This window comes from Platalea leucorodia, assembly GCF_965183815.1.
Source record: "Platalea leucorodia genome assembly, chromosome: 10".
Classification (NCBI taxonomy): domain Eukaryota; kingdom Metazoa; phylum Chordata; class Aves; order Pelecaniformes; family Threskiornithidae; genus Platalea; species Platalea leucorodia.
Window position 1 is genome coordinate 23,916,457 of NC_138832.1, and position 20,324 is coordinate 23,936,780.

Sequence of the window (20,324 nt, forward strand, 5' to 3'; positions counted from 1 at the left end):
GGCTCCGAGGTGGTCTCACCCAGCAGGGTGGCGGATGCAGGCAAAGAGCATCCCCGTGTACACCCGTCAGCGCTGGGTTTGGTGAGAAAGCATTTGCATTTAAACTGCTGGACCTATTGCTTCTCCTCTGTCAGGGCTTATGCATGGCAGGATATTTATTGCAGGCTACGGCTGGATTCAGTACCATCCCTTGTTAAAATAACATTGGTGATGCTTCTTGCCTTGGGACACAAAGATCTGGCCCCTAGTTTTATAGTCAATAAAATAACTGCAGGCAATGGGAGTGGATGGATATATTAATCCTCCCTTTCTCAGCTCATAGACATGGGATCCTAGGGGATCATCTCTGATGGATGTTTGTCTAACCTTAAATCTTCCAGGAAGGCGATATCAGTCCTTCCCCGGAGACCTGCCTCAGTGGTGCTGCACGTTGCTACTATAGCTGAGAGAAAGCTTTTAGTAATGTCCAACCCAAACCTTCGCTACAGTGAATTAAGTGTTTCTATTCTCATCCTTTCTCCAGTGACCTTACAGCACAATTGATTATCATCCATTTTATAATTAAACTTTGCCTGATGATGGGCTGTTTTCACATCTTCTACTTTCCAGACTAAACAAACCCTGCTTCTTTAACATTTCCTAATAAGCTATGGTTACTGAACCTCATCTTATTATTCGTGCTTCTCCTCTGGACTTCCTCCAGTTCATCAACATCTTTCTTAACCCGTCGGCCCAAAGCGGGCAGGATGTTCCAGTCCCAGCATTAGGCTGAGAAGAACCACATACCCGGTGTCTCCCGCGGCTCAGGCTCCTGCAAACACATCTCTATCTGACACGCATCTTTTTGCAAAGGCCCCCACCCTTTTGAACTCGTGCCCTTAAGCGCTGGCAAGCCCTCCCAGCTCGCAGCCACCCATGTGTTTTACACGGGTGCTGTCTCTTCCAGCAGCAGAGTTGTTAATGAAAATATCGACTACAGCCACTCTGCAGAGAGACTCCTGCAGTGCCCGCTTACGGTGTTTTCCTGCTCCGATAGCGAACTGGTGATAACAGCTCTGAGAGCAATTTAAGAGCTGGCTGTGCATTTGCTTTCCGCTGAATTCACCTAAACAATGTTTCTCAGTATACCGCTGCAAAATCTTGCTTAGGAGATCAGTGTGCTGGTCCTGTCTCGCTGCGGGAACTTCTTGCTGCCTGCCCAGCCCAGTTAGCTACAGCAGGGACTATTTTGGGCAGGAAACCTCAGAACAGCAGCGAGACTGCCGGGGAGAAGTGGTGAAAAGTGAGCAGTCAGGAAATATTTGTGTGAATAAGGCTGCACAGCTGGGGCCACGCTCTTGGGCTCATGGGCTTGTGTTATCAGTTTGGGTTTTTATCCAGCTATTTGCTGGGTGTGCTCCTGAGTTCCCTAGATTCTCAGCGCGATGCTGGGATGCCTCGGCTGATGTGCCACCCATTGGGCTGAAAACAAAGAGTTTTCAGCTGGCACATTTGGGAGGCTGATAACTGTGGTGAGGAGGAGTATGGAGCGGTGCAGGAGCAAGGCAAAAACCGTACCCTGGGCTCAGAGAGAGTTCCAGCTCTGGGCCTGGCTTGTAGTAGCATCCTGACACAGCCACAGGGCTTCTGGGAATTAAAAATCACACCCAACACCAGGGAGAGGCTGAGGATGCTCTTACTTGCAGCGTGTTGCTCTTACCAGAGTTAAACCAGAGTCCAACAGGTCTCTGGTGAACGGGGAGTGAGCGGGTATTAACAAATACCTTTATTTTGCAGGAGCTGTATGTCAACCACCTCCTGTATCCACTGCAGCTTGGGGTGGCTGCACAAAGACCCACTGGCTCTGTTTTTACTAATGAAAACTGCCCAAACCGGACAGCATATCATGCACTTAGCTAGTGGCCCCAAGTTCTAAAATATCTCTGCCAAATAGCTTTGCGGGCATCTGCAGAGCTCCAAACCAATGGTTTTTAATTTGTATGTGCGGTTCAGGATGGCTCCAGGCTGCAGGGGCAGCGGTGGGGAGGGGGTGGCGGCGGCTCCTGCCAGATCGCCCTGGGGAGCTGGGCCCCTCTCTATGCGATTTTGTGTTTAAGGTATAAATTTAGCTCTGCTTTGCCTCTTGTGTAATTCAGTTTGGCTGGCAGCAGGCTGGCAGGCTGCCTGGGCATCGTGGACCGCACATGCTGCACGATGAGGAACACTTGGGGCAGACGGCAGGTCTGGAGCTGCCATGCCATGCCATGCCATGCCATGCCATCCCATCCCATCCCATGCCATCCCATCCCATCCCATCCCATCCCATCCCATCCCATCCCATCCCATCCCATCCCATCCCATCCTCCTTGCTCGTGGGCAGGAAGGAACTGGCAATGCTATGTCTCTGCAAGCTTGTTTCCTAAGTGAGGCGAGCGCTGTGGGCTCCCGAAGGGCAGGTGAGGAAGCTCACGTGCTGGGGACATGGGGAAGCAAGACCCTGCTCCAGGTGGGGTGGGATGTCCAGGGGAGACCACCTGCTTCCCTTCCTGCTTGCAACGTGGCTGTGTCTCTCTGCTTCCTCCCGTCCTGCTGCCCAAGCCCTTGGACACGTGAGGGGACATGGGGCATGTGGCAGAGGGACAGGATGGGGAGGTGGCCCTGCCCATGGAGGGAGAACAGGAAAGCATCTTCCCCAAGAGAAAAAGGGCTTCTGAGAGGCTCCAGGTCAGGAGAGGTCTGACCTTGAGGTGTGCAGGGGTTTGGGCTGCCATGGGTAAGGAAGCTGCTTCCCACCCCGCTCTGGGTGCTTGACACTCACCCCATAGGGTACTGCGAGCCCCAAGTCTCCAAGGGGCCAGGGGGACTGATCTTCCCATGTGAGTACCAGGGTTGGTGATGGGCACGGAGGAAACTCAGAGTGCTTCTGCTCTCCTCCCAACAAAAAGAACTTAAGAAATCCATGAGGATGCACAAATCGCAGATACTTGTGTTTACAAACCAGATCTGAACACCAGTACCCAAATCCTCGTGGCATCCAGCATAGCTGACCAGAGCCCACCGAGGATCCAACCCCTGGATGCTGCATGGGGCTGCATCAGGTGGACCCAGACCTCAGCTCAAAAGCATTAGTGCTAGCCCCAGCCACAGAGATTAGAGCTGCAGGCCCAGTCTTGAATCTAAAATCATTTATTCTGGATTATTTTTTGTTTTTCCTTCGTTCCCCCTGTGTTTTCAAGGTTTGCCCCCTCACCAGCAAGGCTCAGACACAGTTAAATGCAAGGTCCCTGCATCCTCCACAGCAGGGATGGGCCCCACAAACTCATTCCACAAGTGGCTCACCCATTGACCTGGGGTCTCCAGATTACCAACGTCTGAGCTAATGCCGAAAGCTCCCAGACAAGCGGCTTTCTCGGGAAGTGCTGTCCTGGAAAACGCAGCCTGAGAGAAAATAAACTCCCCCGAGCCACAGAAAAAGACCCAAGCCTGCAATTTCTTCCTTGCTGTCTGGAAAGGGCTGGGGCTGTGTTTTCCAAAAGGTTAAAACACAGGGTAGGGATGTTATTTTAGTGAACGCCTGAGCCCCTTCAAACCTCCCGACAAATGGATATGTCCCTGAGTCCTGTTTGTGCAGATGCAGTGCTGGGCTGGGCTCCAGGCCACGTCCTCCCCCCGCGGGGATGGCTTCAGGCTTTGGAAAAATTACGCGCAGGGGGAGTGGAAAAGAAGCTGTTTTGCAGGTGGTGCTGAGCTATTCCAGACATGGAGCACAAGCACAATTGCAAATGAATGAAATCCTCTCCTCCTCCCCCCAAAAAGCCTGTCTGTGCTGGTAATTAAGGCTGGGGATTACTGGTGGAGGGCAGTACAGCAGGAGGCTGTGGATTTTGGCTCTCTGCAGTGAGGGGATGCTCTGTGGACGATGGGACCCTCCATCATGGTGGGCACCTTCACAGTGATGGTACTGGGCTGTCTTCTGAAGCTCCACAGAGCTCCAGGAGCTGATTCAGGGCAACAAACCTGCCTGAGGCTGTGCTTCGTCCTTTGCTTGGCTTCCCACAGCTCAGCCTCCCCTTGCTCCAAGCCCCAGGCTTGGTCAGCACCAAGCCTTCCCCCTGCAGTCCATCCCCACCTGCACCCCAGGGTCCTGGCATTCACCCATTTGGACAAATTCCCTTTAAAAAAGACACCCTCGGTGGCTGTGGCTGGACTTGCCCCATCAGCCACAGACCTGAAGGTACAACTGGTGGGTGCCAGCCAGGGCTGCCAAGAAGGGAGGAACGTCAAACACGGAGTCTTTCTCTAGAAATGTACAGTGAATAATTGCTAATGGCTCAGCCTTGTGAGAAACAGCTTTAAAAGTAAATAATTGCCTGCTCCAGGTACTGAGGCAGGACGTGGAGACCTCGCTGTTTGACAGAGTCGTTCAGCAACCATATGCATGAAGCATCAGGGCTCTGCTCGCTGCCTTGCCTTGTTCGGCGGCTGACAGAGGCATCCATCGGGTCATTAACTTGAATTTCCCAATCAGTTTTACTACCAGAAGGACCATCTATTATTATTACACAAGAAACCTTGCACACAGGTTGCTCCAGCACACCATTATTTTATCGTGTGTAATCAGGCCTCCCATGAGGCAGGTCTCTTGGTTTGGTGCCTGGAGTGTGTGTTTGCTTAATGGCCCTCTTTCATCACCGGGCCACTTCTCTGTTGTGTCTTCCCTGGCACGGGACTAATGGTAACAGCTTCGTTCCGCATTACGTGAGAGCTGCAGCCTTCCTGGGTAACCTGGTGCTCGCTGGGGAGGTGTCATCATCGCTGAGCACAAGTGGGGATCCTGAGATACGCCATGAACAGCTTCCCCAACCCCACAGAGGGTCTTGGTATGGCATCTCAAAGGGGACCCCGACTCCAAGCTGGACTGTCCTCCCGGGTTGGCAGGTCCCTCCTGGGTCAGAGCAAGGTTTGTCAATGGTCTGTCACCCATCCTGAGATCCCTTCAGTCTCTTTGTGGCCAATGTGTGATGTGCTTGTGGCCAATCTACTTCCCCAAGTCTACATTAAAATGCACACTGACAAGGACGTCTTTGCCCTTAGGTCCTCTCCACAGCTCTCCACTTCTCACATACATGGCCACCACATGGCTCCATCACCACAGAAGATTGGGCTGGTTGCTGGCCCATACAGCTGATTCCCAAACCCTTTCTGTCCAGCCAGGCAGAGCAGCCCGGGTCCAACTGATGGGTACAGCAGCCCAAGGCAGAGTGTCCAGGACAGTGGTGGAGGTCTAGCAGAGAAGCTGGTTTTGGATTGATTGGCTTCTTACACTGCTTGTACCTCTCATGGGGATGAGTGTCAGCAGGGATACCTTCACTCTACAGCTTAGGTGTCTCTGGGGGCTCCTGTTGAAGTCCATGGAGAGAGATATCTGCACCGCTAATGCCCCTGTGTTAGATGTCTAGGTGTCATCTCCAGACAGGCGTCTGACCCTCCAGCACTGCTTGCTTCTCCTGCTGGACGACCACTACCAACAACAAAGGTGCTGGGGACAACCAGCGCAGACTTTCACATCCAACTTGAAGATGGTGAAGTTAGAGCAGATCGATCTACTTGATTACATGAACTGCCAGCTTCAGGCAACTGAATGATCACTTTTGGCAATGGATCTGTTTTGAAGCTGCAAACTCAGCTGTAACCAGCCTCCCTACTGATGCTGGCCTCGCATCAATAGTCCCCTTTCTGCCAGCGCATTGATGTACAGAGAAGGGGGTGACTGAGCTCCTGGGGGACACTGTCTCCTGCTGCTTTCCCGCCTCTTCAGGCCAGCTGCTGACTTCCAAGGAGGTGGTCCGTGCTCTGGCATCGCAGGACCAGCGCTCAGCCTGAGCACATGTTACGCTACTGCTGTTCTTAGCCCCCTCCAAGTTTTTCATCCAAGATCTTGATAATTATCTGAGAGTACACAGAGCTGCTGATCTTATCATTGGTGGGACGTACATCTGCGCAGAAGGTCGCAGTGACCACTGCTAGCTGGGGGATGTCTGTAATTTTGGCCATGAGCACACGGGGAAGCCTCCTTTGCCCCGGCTGGGCTGGGGAGCCGTGCGCATCGCTCCTCTAGGAAACCTGCAGCCCCTTCTTGGTGACTTGTACAAAAAGTACCCCTTTCTTCATGGTATAATGCTCCCTCCTGCCTTTTTATCAAAAGATAATTTGGGGGGAAATAATTGCTTTCGGTGGAATTTTTAGTGGATTTTTAATGATTGACTACACAAAGAAACCCAAAGTTTCTGGAATAAAAAAGTGGGTAGGTTTGAAGATGGAAGGGAAGAGAAGGGAAGGGAAGGGAAGGGAAGGGAAGGGAAGGGAAGGGAAGGGAAGGGAAGGGAAGGGAAGGGAAGGGAAGGGAAGGGAAGGGAAGGGAAGGGAAGGGAAGGGAAGGGAAGGGAAAGAGACAATCCTAGCTAGAGCTGCTGGTGAGTAGGTCAAAGCTTTTTAGTTCATGGAGACTTTGAGTGTTCCTGCATCTCCTGCAGGCTCTGCCTGTTTCCTTAAGTCACCTGAAGCCTCCTTATAGCCTTGCTTCCAGCAAGACCCAGTGTTACAGAGGGCCAGGGCTGGGATTTCTGGACCCCGGTACTGACTGATCAACCTGTGAAACAGGACAGCAGATGTTGGTTAGAGATTGCGTGTGCCCATGCACCAGAGAAACCTTCTGGGAACTTCTGAAGCAGCTTCAAAGCAGAAGAAGCTGCTGCTGCAGGATTCGGTGACCATGGGGAGCACGGCCAGAGGGACCAGGGGAGGTGCAGGTCAGCCCTCCCGGGCAGTGGCAGACCCCTGTGCGGGGAGGAGGGGATGCCCAGCCAGAAAACATCGCTCCCCAAGGAGGACCCAGCACTGCTAGGGTGTCTGCCAGTAAACCTAAGAACAAGGGAAGGTTTCCTGACTCCTGCCAGCCCTCTGCTTGACAGGAGACAGGATGGTTTGTCCTTCGTTTACATGATGGATGACCTTAGCTCCCGCAGAGGGAGGGAGGAGAGCTGCCTACGGTGAAGGTCCCTGGTGCCAAGACCTCACCACTCCTGGCAAATCGAAATATATCCCATCACAAGGAAACATCTTTGCTTTCCAGAGTCTGCAAAAGTGCAGTTTGCTGGGAGGTGGAGTTAGCAACAACATTAAATTGGGGGGGGGACACATGAGCATGGAGGTATTTGGCATAAGGCAACAAGCCCTTATCATAACCCCGACGTGCTTGGTATGTGTTCAGCTTTCCGGCATGCTGAGAAGTACTTTCCTGGCCTGTTTTCCTAGTGTGACTTCTAGAAGACTGGGAATCCTTCCAAACTAGGACCTGGGGACTTCAGTTCCCCTGGAGCAAAATGATAGTTAAAAGGCTGCAGCGTGGGGCGCCTTGTTGATTTTTTTTTGTTGTTTTTCCCCTGGGGTTTTGCGTTAAATCCTCTCCAGGCATGCAAAGAACAATAATGTTTTGGGAACGCCCACTGGGAAACATTGGCTGTACCCTTGGTTTCTTCAGGTTTGGAGTTGCTCCATTAAAGTGACTGAAGTCAAACAGGACATTTCCACTTACACAGATGAGAAGCTGGAAACCCAGCTGTGGTGTACGTGAATTCAAAAAATGCAAGTTCTACAGAAAAAAAAAAAAAAAAAGAAGTTACAAATGTCAGGGTGGCTCTGTCTCTCTCTCTCTGCTCCAAAATCACTGGTAAACGCAGGAGCTCTTGGATCGCATGGGAAGCCCTGGGCAGCTCCCCTTCCCATGCAAAGCCTGATGTGAAATATTGGGGAGCAAGCTGGCTCCCCCTCTGCAGCGGGTGGCCAGCCAAGGTATGGCCCTGGTTTTTAGGGTGCCAGACTCGCTGCCACAATGTCGGCATGAACAGCACATGCAAAACAGATCCCGTGTGACCCCAGGCAGCCCGGGAGCCAGCAGAGACACCCCGTCCCTGGGGAGACTTTGGGACAGGCAGCGTCTGTGGCAGAGGGCTGCGGAGCCGAGCCGAGCGGGGGGAAGCTTTGGTGACTGGAAGGTTGTGAAACAGTTTCCTGTTTACTTGTCTCTTTCTTACTTTTTTCTCGGTTAACTATGGAGTCTACCTACTAAAATGTTGCTTTTACCAGCAATGCAGGGGAAACCCCTGTCCCCTACCACCCTGTTACCCCCATTCCTCTTCCTTGGAACCAGCTCAGCCCCAAGAGGACACAGCGGCACGCACATGCCCATCCTCAGCATCCCTGCACTGTCCGCTTGCAGCTGGAAAAGACCGTCCTCCTGGGTCCTTAATGGCATTTAATCCTTTGAGTTGATGTCATGGTTTAACCCCAGCCGGCAACTAAGCCAGAAGACTCGGGCTTAATGGGAATAATAGATATACGCAGGGTGTAATTGCATGGCGAGTGGGACTTCATTAAATGAGCTGTAATCCGTTGTTCTGCTGTAGAGGGGAAGGATTAGAGCATTATTCTTTTTTTTTTGGTTGAAAGCCTCAGCTCTGAGGAAGTGATCCCCAGCTGGGGCAAAACAGTGTAACTCGGTGGGTTTCCTATTTATACTGCGGGGACTGGAGGCTATTTTAAAACAGGTTGGCTTACAAGGGTGAAGTGCCCTCTCCGTGCTTGCTAGCTTCAGGTTCCTAGGTGGAGAGCAGATGCGGACAGGCTGTGACCAGGCATTTCGTGACGGCTCAGAGGGGAGGGAAGTGCAGGGGTACCCAGTTCATCGCCCCCAGGAGAGCTTGGCTCCACAGAGCCTCCCCGTAAGGACCAACAAGGACTGGTGCCTTACGCTGTAGGTTGGGGAAACTGAGGCAGGGAGAGCTGGGTGAGGCTGCAGCAGCGCAGGGGAGGGTTGAACCCAGGGCCCGTGCCCGTCCCTGTTCCATGTCAGGATGAGACTCCAGCACTGCCCATGCTGCTGCTCCCGGCACTGGAAGGGAACCACTGACACCTCAGCGGGGTCCCTAAACCACAGGAGAAGCAGAGCCTGCTGTATCCAGCAAAGCACAGACCCACCTGGCTGCACAGGGACATGCAAAGAGGATCCTTGTTCTTTTCCCTTGCTCCTGTTGCTTTTTCCTCTGCCATATGCCCTGTGGATCAGCGAAGCACAGGCAGAAGCCCTGCTTTGGGTTCGCTAGACCTTGTCTCTTTGGGCCACGAAAGCCATCAGCTTCTCTGGATACAAGTCTCTGCTAATCTGGTACTGATAAACACCGTCTGTCTGGCCAATTCCAAAGCACAAGATCGGGTTAAGGAAAACCTGAGATTTTTTTTTTACAGTTTCCTTTATTTACTTTTTTTTGTCTTTGAGCCTTAAACATTCATGCCTTTGTTTGGTTTTTGGTTCCGAGTCCTCCCTTGTCACGGAAAAGGGCCCCGAACTAAAAACCAAACAAACTTGAAAGCTGAGCGTCTAGTGAAATCACAGCTTCCAGCAAAGCCAAGAGGGCTGAGGCAGCCACGCAGTGGCTAGTGGAGGTCCATGAGCATGCCCTCAAGGGTGGGCAGCGCTCCGGCTCTAGCAAACCAGCGCATATGTGCATGCATTTTGGGGTTGGTGGGACGGGATTACACACTTGTACCAGTGCAGAGGAGTCCCGAGCTGGGGCACAGCAGCAGCATTTTCTTTGCAGACGCTAGAAAGCAGCCCCCCGCCCAGGAGGCTGAGCTGCACCCTGGGGCACTGCCCCCCATTTAGGGAGTCTCCGTCTTTTGGGACACTGGTAGGGAAAGAGAATCCTGGCGGTGCCACCTCTGCCTTGTCCCTGCCCCTCAGGGAGAGCTTTGGAGGGGCAGCCACCCCTCTGCAGGGGCCCCGGGAGCAGGAGAAATGAGGGTGCAGGTTGTGTGGGTGGGGGAAAAGCTAGCTGTGAGGGACATTTTGAAGAGGCGGTGGGTCCCCTGCCCTCAGCACCCCTTCATGGGATGCAGTCAGGGGAGGATGGTGGTGGCCCCTGCTAGCGCCCGCAGGACACTGCCCCACTCTCCGGGGACAGGGATGTTCCTTATGCCCCTAAAGGGTATAACCAACCCTGCAGCACCCGAAACTGCTCCTTGTCACATGCCCAGCCCTGGTTTTGAGTGAGGATGGAGAAATTTTAAAATGCTGGCGATGAAAGAGCGGTGTGGCAGAGATGTCCACCAGCCCCTCCAGAGGAAGGACATCAGCCATACCCCAGCCATGCCGAGCCCCCCGCGGTCCTGCTCTGGGGCATGGGCTGTAGCCAGGAGCTGATGCTGGGGAGTGCAGAGGGGGGACAGCAAAGCCTCAAGCCAGTTGTTTTTATTGCTTCTTTACATGGGAATGTTCCCTCGTCCTCCGCTGGGAGCTCCCAGGGCTGTTCCTGCCCGTCCCTCCTTCATGCCCTGCTCTGCTGGGAGCACCAGGGTTTTACAGCCTCCTCCGCGGAGCACAGAGTACAAAGGCCCCTCGGAAGCCCCATCTGGAGGGCGATCCCCACTCCCAGGCTCTGGTGGCCCTCGTGGCCGGGCTGCGTGGTGGCTCTGCGGCTGCGTGCCCTGGAGCTGACTCTTGGGATGGTTCTGCAGCAGTGGGATGTGCAGAAATCCCCAAGGTTGTTTGCAAGACTCCCATGCCCTCCCATTGAGCTTTACTCTGGATTTTATGTTCCCTTCCCGTAAATAAAAAGTTCTTGTTTTTAGAAACCCACTAATTTGTCCCAGTAGTTCTCCTGCTGCCTCTCCATTAGGGACTTTTCCTTCTGTCAGAGGTACCACTGCCTCCCTCCAGATCCAAGTGAAAGGCAGAGACTTGCTGCAGAGTTTTGTGGATGAAGCAGCTCTTGCAGGTCTCTGGCGGGTTATCCTCCATTACCAACACAGTGTGCTCACGTCTGCCAGACTGCTGCCTGTCTCAAGGTCCACCTCTGGTTCGGATGCCTTGCCAAGCTCTAGGCATTGCCTTTAACCTCTCCAACCTTGGGGGCTATTTGGCCACACATCTTGGTCAAACTATGCTGGGGTGAAGGAAGAGCTGGTACAGGCAAGCTGCCACCCAAGGCAGAGGTGCAATGAATGCTCCACAGGCTCAAAGCATAAGCCTGAAGCATCTGAGCATCCTTGATTTTCCAGCTCTGCTCAGTACCTCGATCTGCTTCCACAGGGGACCTGTAAATTAAGCACAAACCTGACTCTGGTGCACTCCAAGGCTCGCCAGCTCCTTGCACAGGCTCAGCAGGCTGCTTGCCTGTGGAGCTTGCAGAGGGCAGGGAGCCCACAAAGTCCATTTTCGTGTGTGGTTTTGCCTCTTAAAGGTTGAGCTTATGATCTGGGCAGGGGGAGGGGGATTTGAGGGGGTCTGCTATACCCCAAAACATATTTTCACGAGACTGGCAGTCTCCTAATAGTTGAAACACTGCCAGGTTGGAGTGAAACTAGCCCACAGGTTCAGGTCCTTTAAGAAAAGGGAAGGAACACGCTGTGTGAGGTTACACAAACCTCTCTCCTTAAGAAATTGAGCTAAAACCATCTAGGCATTGGGGGCAGCTTCCTCAACGCTGAAGGGATCTGCACGTTTAGAAAGAGCTGAGCAGCCTGCAAACTGGGCTCACTGAAGGCTGGGACATGGAGGATGTGCATCCCAAGTTGCATCTGAAACTTGGCTTCCACTTGTGAAATGTCCCCAAAATCTACAGCACCCTTCTGCATGCTTGTGGTGGGAGAGGGCTGTTCTTCCCAGCCATGGTCCCTGGGGTGGGCACCGAGGTGTGCATCATCAAGCTCCCCAGTCTCTATCCTCTGCTGTGGTGGCCTTGATATGGTTCCTCCCATCAGGCATAGGTGGCCTGGACTCAGCTGTGGCATCAACCGGAGACAACATGCCAAGGACCTCAGGTTTACAGAAAGAGGATGCAATGTGCTCCTCTGCCCTGCCTTCCCACAGAGGTCCTCTAAACGATGATGGGAGAGGACCATGACAAGGCCAGGCTGCATCTCACTCGCTCCAACAATCAGGAACATCAGATCATCCCTGCCTGTGAGCCCCAATCAGCCTTTGCCGGAGCTCCTAAATTAATCCAGCAAGGCTGGGTTTGTACGGCTCCTCTGGTAACACCAGCCAGGCGATTTGTGCTTTCCATACAAATGCTCTTCTTCGCGCTGCTGGCAGGAGAGGCTTTTTGTGTCCCTGATTAGAACTGCAAGAGAGGCTGGCACTTGACAGTATGCAGTAAAGAGCTGTGTTTATCCTCTATAATTGCTGCATACTCCTCTGCCTCCTGCTGAACCACATCATCCAATTTCGGGCTGAGTCTAGGAAACCGCGGGGCTGAGTTAAGTTTTCTGTGCTCTAGAGTAGTCTGTGAACAGGAAAAAAAATTATTTATGATGGCAGATTTGTCCTGCTGCTCTGGGGTGTTGGGGGCTGATGTTCCCTTTGGGGTCACTTTAAGGATGCTGTTGGCAAAGTGGGCTCTGCATCACAGTGTATCTAGCCTGGAGCAGGGTAAGGAGGGAGAGGGAACAGACATCTGGGATGCAGGGGTTGTACTGTGGCCTCAAATATGATTTAGATGAAATCTGGTTTAGTCTACTTGCAAGAACATATTTCAGTCAGATACTGTACAGCTCTCCCAGAGGAGGGGGGTGATAATTCCCAGCCATCCACCACCTAGAACTAAGCAAAACTTTTTTAACTGCAAGAGCCTTTTAAGAAAACCATCTGCATGTCACGAAGTCACAAAGTCTAACCTGCTTTAGCTCAGAACAAGCTGTCAGCACAGGTTGAACAAGCTTCATTTGGCAAAGTGCTCCTGCAGCTCTCGGCCAGCTGCCGGAACAGCTTACCCAACCCAAAGCATCTTCTGGCTCTCACGACTTCCAGCAAAGGCAAACATTGACTGCTCAGTGCAGTTCCTCTCCTGCTTCTCCCGTGGCCCCAGGAAGGAGGCCCAGAGGCGTCTTCATGGCTGCCCAGAGCAGAGCAATGCTCTGCATGTTGTCTCACCTCCTGCACATTGCAGCCAACTGGTGTCAGCTGCTAAACTGAGCCTAAAAGCTTTGTTTTGTTAAACCCCTTCCTACAGAAGGCATCCAGGCTGCAGTTTCTGCACCAAGAACTGGAGAACCCCCATCTCTCCAACAGTTTTTCTCAGTGGTGAATACCCATGCTGATAAAGGTAGGTTTTTGGGGATTTATTTTTCAGATTGGAAGAGGTTGGTTACAGCTTCCAGCTACGGCTGCTTCTACCCTTTCTGCTTCTTGATCAGTAAGACCTTCATTATTTCAACATCACAATCTAGTCAGCCTCGATCTTTGTGGTGCGCTGAGCAGCCTGGGCTTCTCAGGTCTCCCATGCCAGGACGGGATTTCTAGGATGGGGACAGGGTTTTCTGTGTCTCCCCTCTACCCTCTCTAATCTTCTAGACCCCACGGGACCCTGCTTGTCCTCTTCCCAGTCCCCCAGTATTGGTCTGGTCCATCCTTATTGCCTCCTGGCTGCTGGAAGGATGGGGAGAGCTCAGCTTCTGGGCAGGGCAGGACTTTTCTGCCTCAAAGGAGGTCCCCTTACAGAGGGGCTGAAGACAGACCTAGGAGATAAAATGTTTTCAGATGTTCTCTCAGGGTGGCACAAGTGTCTGACGGAGACAGATGGGATTTGGTTTTTCCTTATGGGGAAAGCTTAGTTCCTGCAGTTTTTGTGCAGAATGAGACACCGAGCGAGTAACCAGCAATTTGTGGGCAGGGTGCTCGCCTGGGAACACAGACCCAGCCCGAGTTCATGTTCTGCCTCATTTGAACGAGGGATATTATTTTGGGATGGATGATTTTCTGGGGATCTCTAAATGAAAGGGTGAGTTACATTACCCATCAGAGGGAAAAGAAGCTTTGAAAGTTAAAGCCCTTTATGAAAATATTCCTTGGTTTCTGGTGAGCTCAGCAGCTGCTGAGCTTTGCAGTGAGACCAGATGCCTTCCCAAAGGACGCTCTCCCCCACCATGGTCCATGCTTTTCCACAAGGGACCTGCTGCCCCACCGAGAGCCCCTTGGGAGGTTGTGGGCTTCTTACGCTATCCTATAAACCATCCTCAAGGCCAAGGTGGTAGGTGATCTGGCATCAGGGGGTGGACCAGCTCTAGCTGAGACACAGTCCCCACCTCTCATTCACAGCAGGACTCTCTTCAGAAAAGCTGATGACTGCTCAGCGCAGGTCAGGTTAAAATAATCACAAGGAACCCTCCTGGCCCTGGGCTTTTGCAGGCAACGTGACCAATCCCCCAAACACAGGCACACCCAACCCATTCTGGCTTACTACGGGCGTGCACTGCAGTCTGCCTGCCCAGAAGATCACCTCTGGGTCCAACAGCCAGGGCTGGCTGGAGGGAAGGAGACTGAACAAGACTTGATTTTTCCCTTGAGTCCCTATGGACATCCTGGATGGTGGGAGATGCTGAGGGGAGATCACAGGCTCAAGGAGAGCTAAGGAGGTCTAGGTGCTTTGAACAAGCCCAACCCAGAGACAGACCACCGTGGTCCAGCAAGCAGCTCGAGATCTGGAAACACACAGAAATGCAGGCACATTCCCGGGAAAAGCCAGCGAAACAGGCGACACCAGGAAAGCGCCTTCTGCACTGTCTCCCTGAAGCCCTGGAGACTGAGAGAGCTTCCCAACTCACTTCAGCCAACCCCTGCTTTTTTTTGCCCAGCTCGAGTGACTTGCCATGATTGTTCAGAGGATGAGAACCTCAAGTAGATGGTTTTCCATGCCCCCATTTCTCTGCAAATGGTCTCCCCTAAGGATCAAATTAACCAGGTTCTCCTTCCAGCCACAGGCAGCAGCAAAAGGACACTCTTTCTGTTAATAGATACATGCAAAGAAAAGAAACAACCCCAAATTTGTTGTATTTTTGGTGAGATAGATATCAACCAACATATTTTTTCACAAAGTATTGGTTTTCATGAAAACCTTCAGACTCTAAAATGATTAAAAAGTAAATTCTTCTGCTCTGATCGTACTTCACTGAGTATTAGGTTTAACAGCCCAGATCACATAACCTGGCAGATCAAAACTACCTAAATGTTGACTTTGCCATTATGGTCGCTCCCTCAGGAAAAATGCTTCCTCCTGTGAGATCAATTTTTCAGCCCAGTTCCAGAGGGGAAAGGCAAAGTTCAAAACACCAGCGTTTCTCACAAGGCAGCAATTTCTTTTTCTGATCAGTCCTAATTAATAACGATCAGAAAAGTCTTTAGTTATAAAAAAAATACGGGCAAACACGGAGTGCGTGTCGCTTCCCCCTTTACTTGAAAGGTTTTAATTCTGTCCTTCACCCTCTCTCTCCACACAGAGCTCAAGTTCCTTTTTCTTTTCTTTTTTTAAAGCTGGTTGTCATTTCCTCTTCAAAATGCTGTTGCAATGAGGAACAGGCCCTTATAAAAATATGATTTTCACCTTCCCCTTCTTCAGGAGAGAGGGATTGCCTCACTGTAAAGTTTTTGCTCACCCTGCATGCCAGAAGACTGCAGCCCGCCCGCCTCTTCGGAAACCAGGTGCAAACCTTCCTCCCAAGTGACCCCCAAACTGAAACGCCCTTGGGCTGGCATCCAGCCGAGGCGATCCTTTAGCTCCCTGCGCCGAGAGCTCCGCAGGGGCTGCTGGAGAAGCAGCCAGAGGTGGGGGACCAGGGCCGGATGGTGGGCGTAAGGGAGCCGAGACCTAGCAGAGCAACAGAGAGGGAGCCGGCAGCAGCTGGGGACATCAGGGTAGCGGGGCCACCTGCGACTGCTCCTGCAGGCATTGGCACCGAGATCTGCAGGCTGACCCCTTGCACCAGCGCTTGCAAGGCTCTGCTTGAGTGACGGGGATGAATGCATCATCCAGGGGGGAATTCTGGACCCGACCGCTTGCATCAGCATCCCTGCAGGGATGTGCTGCGTTGCAATTCAGCCCAACTGGGATGGGAGTGAGGGTTCAAAGAGGAGGAGGAGGGTCAGAGGAAGGCAAGAGGGCTCCAGTAAGTTTGTCTTCCTTTCTTCTCCTTATATTTAAATCCATTTCCTAAAGCCCATTGCCCCCTGCCCATGTGCCAGCGCTGTTGTCTGCTCGAGCAACACCTCCGCGTGCACATAGCACACAACCAGCACTACCTCCTTTGCACCTCGGCACACGAAGACGGAGGCGAGTCATTTTTGTTCCTTTATTACACATTGCCCAGGCGTAGTAAAGCAGCAGCAGCCAGCCCCAGGCCCAAAAGCAGGCCTTGGAGAGCTGTGATTGGAGAGACCTTCGCAAGAGATTGCCAAAATGGCAGAGATTTTCATGTTGGGCAAAGATTCCCTTTAATCTGTGAAGTCGTGGCTGCGGCTGAGCCCGACTGCCGCTCACCGGAGCAACCCAACCCCATCCCTCTGAAGCCCACGTCGCTATCGTACTCCGAAGGAAAGATGAAGGTACTTTTTTCTGACAGACCTCCAACTAGTTTGAGAGATGTATAAGCATTTTACACCCTTCAGCGTGTAAAGCCTTCCCCGCTCCCCCCCACCTCCCTCCATGTATGCATGAACAGAGCATCTGTCTATCCGCCCACTCCCACCCCCCAAAAAACCCCAAGGCATCCCGGAGCAGCAGTGATGCTTCAAATCAGAACTGCAAACACAGGGTGCATCTTTATCTAACCTTCCCAAGCACTGACAGTCTAAACGCTAAGCTGCTTACATGGGCTAATGGCAATATATCCGTGCTGTGAGGCTTCATCTTTCCACCCCCCCCCACCCGCCCACCCTCCTCTCCGCTTCCCACCTTTCTCCATGTCCTTAAACCAGCGCTCTCTCACTCGAACCCCTTGGCAGATCAAATACAGTGTATGCAGCATGTTCCCAGGGAGCTGCATGGCGTATAGGGCGTGAGAGCCGAGTTCAGTGTCCAACACGGACAAGCTCATCCAGCCGCAGGAATCCCAGCCCAGAGCACAGTCCGCTGTATCCCCCCCTCCCACCCAAAACACGTACACGACAGTGTCCAAGTCCACACATCCAGGGAAGGCTGGGAGCTACAGGCGGCTACTGCAGAAGTCGGAGAAAGGGAAGAAGGTTGGTGGGTCAGCAGCTGCTACAAGGAAGAGCTGAACAGGTTCAACGTGGAGGAAGGAGGGGGAAAAAAAAACCAAGAACAAACTCAAAAGGAGGCAAAGAGGGGACGCTGGGATTTAGGGGTTGGATGTCTACCTTCTAGGCAACAGCCGGCACAGGAGAGGAAAGGGAGAGTTGGTGTTTGGTTTGTGGTTTTTTTTTTTTGTGTCACTCACGATAGAAAACATATTCGGTGTAAGAGGTCCAGATCCTGTCATCTGTCTGGTCGTGGGCGAAGGCACAGGTGCCCGTGGAGTTGCAAGCCACCATGTGGAAGCCAGCATCGGCCAGTTTATCAAAGGCTTGCTCCAGGAAGGTGAATTTGAGGTAGTACCTGGAGGTGTACCTCTCCGGGGGCCTGTCTGGGTCCCTGCTCTCATTCAAGGTATCCCCAAAGACCTCCTTGGCCAGCGATGTCTTGCCGCAGACCATGATCCGTGCCACCCTGCGGAACTTGGCATCCGTCTGGCTGTCCCTGCCCAGGGTGTAGGAGCCCCGGTAGCCGATGGTGATGAAACCTGCCCTGCGGACATCGGTGCCGGTAGCACCCACGCCAGCAGTGACGGCAGCCCCGGGGCCACCAGCCACAGCGCTGGGGAGCGTGGCACTGGCAGAGGTCAGGTTGCGGGTGGCATCCGCATTGGGGGAGAGCTCCTCCGGGTCGCTTTGGCATGGGTCATCTCCCAGCGAGTTCTGCTTGCTGAGCTTGGGGGCCAGCATCTTCACGAGCTCCGGCAGCATGAAGTACTCGGCCTCTCGCTGCAGACGGCTCCTCTCCGGGAAGTGGTCGGGCAGCACCAGCTGCTGGTCCCTCATGTAATCCAAGATGTAGCGGAAGAGGAAGCCATCCCGATCCACGAAGAACCGTCCCTTGCTGTCGCGGGCCAGGGAGCGGACGTTCTTCTGGGTGAACATCTCCCAGAGGAGCGAGCCAGGCACGCTGACCAGGGTGGGGTGGCGGGTGATGTAGACTTGTCCACCCACATTGAGTTCAATGATCTCGGGGAAAGGGAAGTCCTCGCTGGGTTTGGCACAGCCCGCGCTGTCTGCCAGGGCCATAGTGAGCTACCGCTGCCTTCCCACCTGCAACAAAAAGCAGCGACGTGCCAATGTTAAGCCTGCCAGCAGACGCAGCTCATCGTCCTACTGATCCCAAGCGAGACCGCACTTGCTCTGGGTCAGCAAGCAGTGCAGGATCAGGTCCCTGTCTCTCCAGAAGTCTAGAAGTCAGCTCTCTTCCCTAATCCCTGGCTCTTGGAATAAGCAGCATTAGCTAACGCCGCCTTCCCTTCCACGCCACAAGAAGGGAAGAGCATTGCCCATGCTCTGAACACGCCGTCTCCACCTGCAGCCCTCCCAACAGTCAGCTCCCGTGGCTGGGGCTCAGCACCTTTGCCAAGGAAGGCGCAGTGATGCCGTACTGATGTTAACAACAGGAAAGCCAGGACCGTCACGCCCTGGGTCTGACCGGCGACCCGCCTGGCCCAGCATCCTGCCTGTCAGGAGGAGCAGGCGAGCGTGCCAAGGGAGCACCGCAGTACGGCGCAGCGCCTGCCGAGCCGGTGAGCTGGAGGGGAGTTTATGGTCCCACGCAAGGAGCACCCACAGGTCTGCCAGAAAAGCAATGGTAGATACCACTATGAAGGACAGAGCGACAGTGCCTTTTGGCACTCCTCCTCCATCCTGGCTCCTGGAAAGTACTCGATAGAGATGCGCAGCCAAGCTGAGAGCAGGTGGGAGATGGCAGAATCTCTCCAAGGGTCTGGGACCAAGACAAATACTGGGCTACTGGTACAGCCTCGGGCCAGATGCCATGTTTTTATACATTTTCCAAAGGCATGCTGATTCTTAGGCATCTCTTGACACTGCAAATCAGCGCTTACATAAACCTGGCTCAGCAGACGGACTCCAGATCCAGCCTGGCCAAGCTGTGCTCAGTGCAGGGATATGGGAGACCACGGAGAGAAGGGGTTTCCCTGTGCCGTCCCTCCTGCCTGGCAGGCTTGGCCTGAAGCTCTGCCCGCTCCCCCGTGCAATGTTAGCGCGGACCTGGGACTGCTTTGAAGTTGGAAGTAGCTGCCTGCACCCCCCCAGGGACTGGTCCCGCAGCCAAGAAACAACACTGAAGGATCAGCAGCAGAAAAGGATCCGAAGGGAAATTTCAGAGCAACTAAAGGGCAAAGATAAAACTCTATGGGCGCTTTGGGGTGGGGGGGAGAGCTGAGCCTGCATTTCGTGGCCACGTGCCTCCTCCCAGCTTGTAGGGATGCGCAGGGAGAATCGGTCTGGAACAAGGCGCGACTCGGGCAAGCCTCTGCCAAGGACGGACCGCGAAGATCGGAAAGAGGATCAGCGTGGTCCACCCGGCTTCCAGCTTCCCAAATCCTCTCCCGCGGTGGCTTTTAGTCCCTTGCTCTGGTGATACGGCCACGCCGATGCTACAGGAGACCAGGCAGGAGCCTGCCTGTGCCTGGAGCTCATCTGGCAAGAGCCGGATCCCTTTTGGCACGGGTGGCAGAGGCTGAGGGCTGCAGCTGGGCTGCCCACAGCAGGGCTAGGGGTTTGCCGGGGCTCGGGGGGACACACACACAAGGAAAGCCGCCCCCCTGCCTGCCCCACGCACTGAGCTGCACCCCCTCCCCGCACCCGGGACGAAAAACCAGCGGGACACGGCCGGGGACAGCCCTGCTCCGGCAGCCGGAGCTGTGCCCAGCGCCCCCGGCACCGGCCCGGGGTCCCTCCTCTCCCCGCAGCCTGCCCCGTCCCAGCGGGGCTGGCACCCCGCCGCCCCCGTTACCTGCGCAGGGCGGCCCGGCCGTGCCGCTCCGTGCCGTGCCGTGCCGCTCGGTTCGGTGCGGTGCCGTGCCGCTCGGTGCCGCTCGGTTCGGTGCGGTGCCGTGCCGCTCGGTGCGGTGCGGTGCGGTGCCGTGCCGCTCGGTGCGGTGCGGTGCGGTGCGGTGCGGTGCGGTGCGGTGCGGTGCGGTGCGGTGCCGTGCCGTGCCGTGCCGTGCCGTGCCGTGCCGTGCCGTGCCGTGCCGTGCCGCCGCTCCGCTCTGCCCGCCCGGCCCTGGCCCCGCCGTTTTATGGCCGGGAAGGCGGCGAGCGCCATCCCCCGCCGGCCCCGGGCCCGCCTCGCCCCCGCCCTCCCTCCCCGCCTCCCCCGCTGCCGGATCGGGCCCCCCATCCCTGCACCCCCCCACACCGGGGAGCTCCGTGCCGGGGAGGGGATTCGGGG

General features: G+C 54.2%; 1 protein-coding gene across 1 annotated transcript; it reads right to left on the reverse strand.

The window, feature by feature from the left end:
* Positions 1-16,759: 16,759 nt before the first annotated feature.
* Positions 16,760-20,121, reverse strand: LOC309595662 (BTB/POZ domain-containing protein KCTD12-like). Its single transcript, XM_082322901.1, has 2 exons — positions 19,887-20,121; positions 16,760-18,172 (listed from the first exon to the last, which is right to left on the reverse strand). Exon 2 carries the CDS (start codon positions 18,146-18,148, stop codon positions 17,258-17,260), a length of 891 nt encoding a protein of 296 aa, XP_082179027.1. The 5' UTR covers positions 18,149-18,172; positions 19,887-20,121; the 3' UTR covers positions 16,760-17,257.
* Positions 20,122-20,324: the final 203 nt, after the last annotated feature.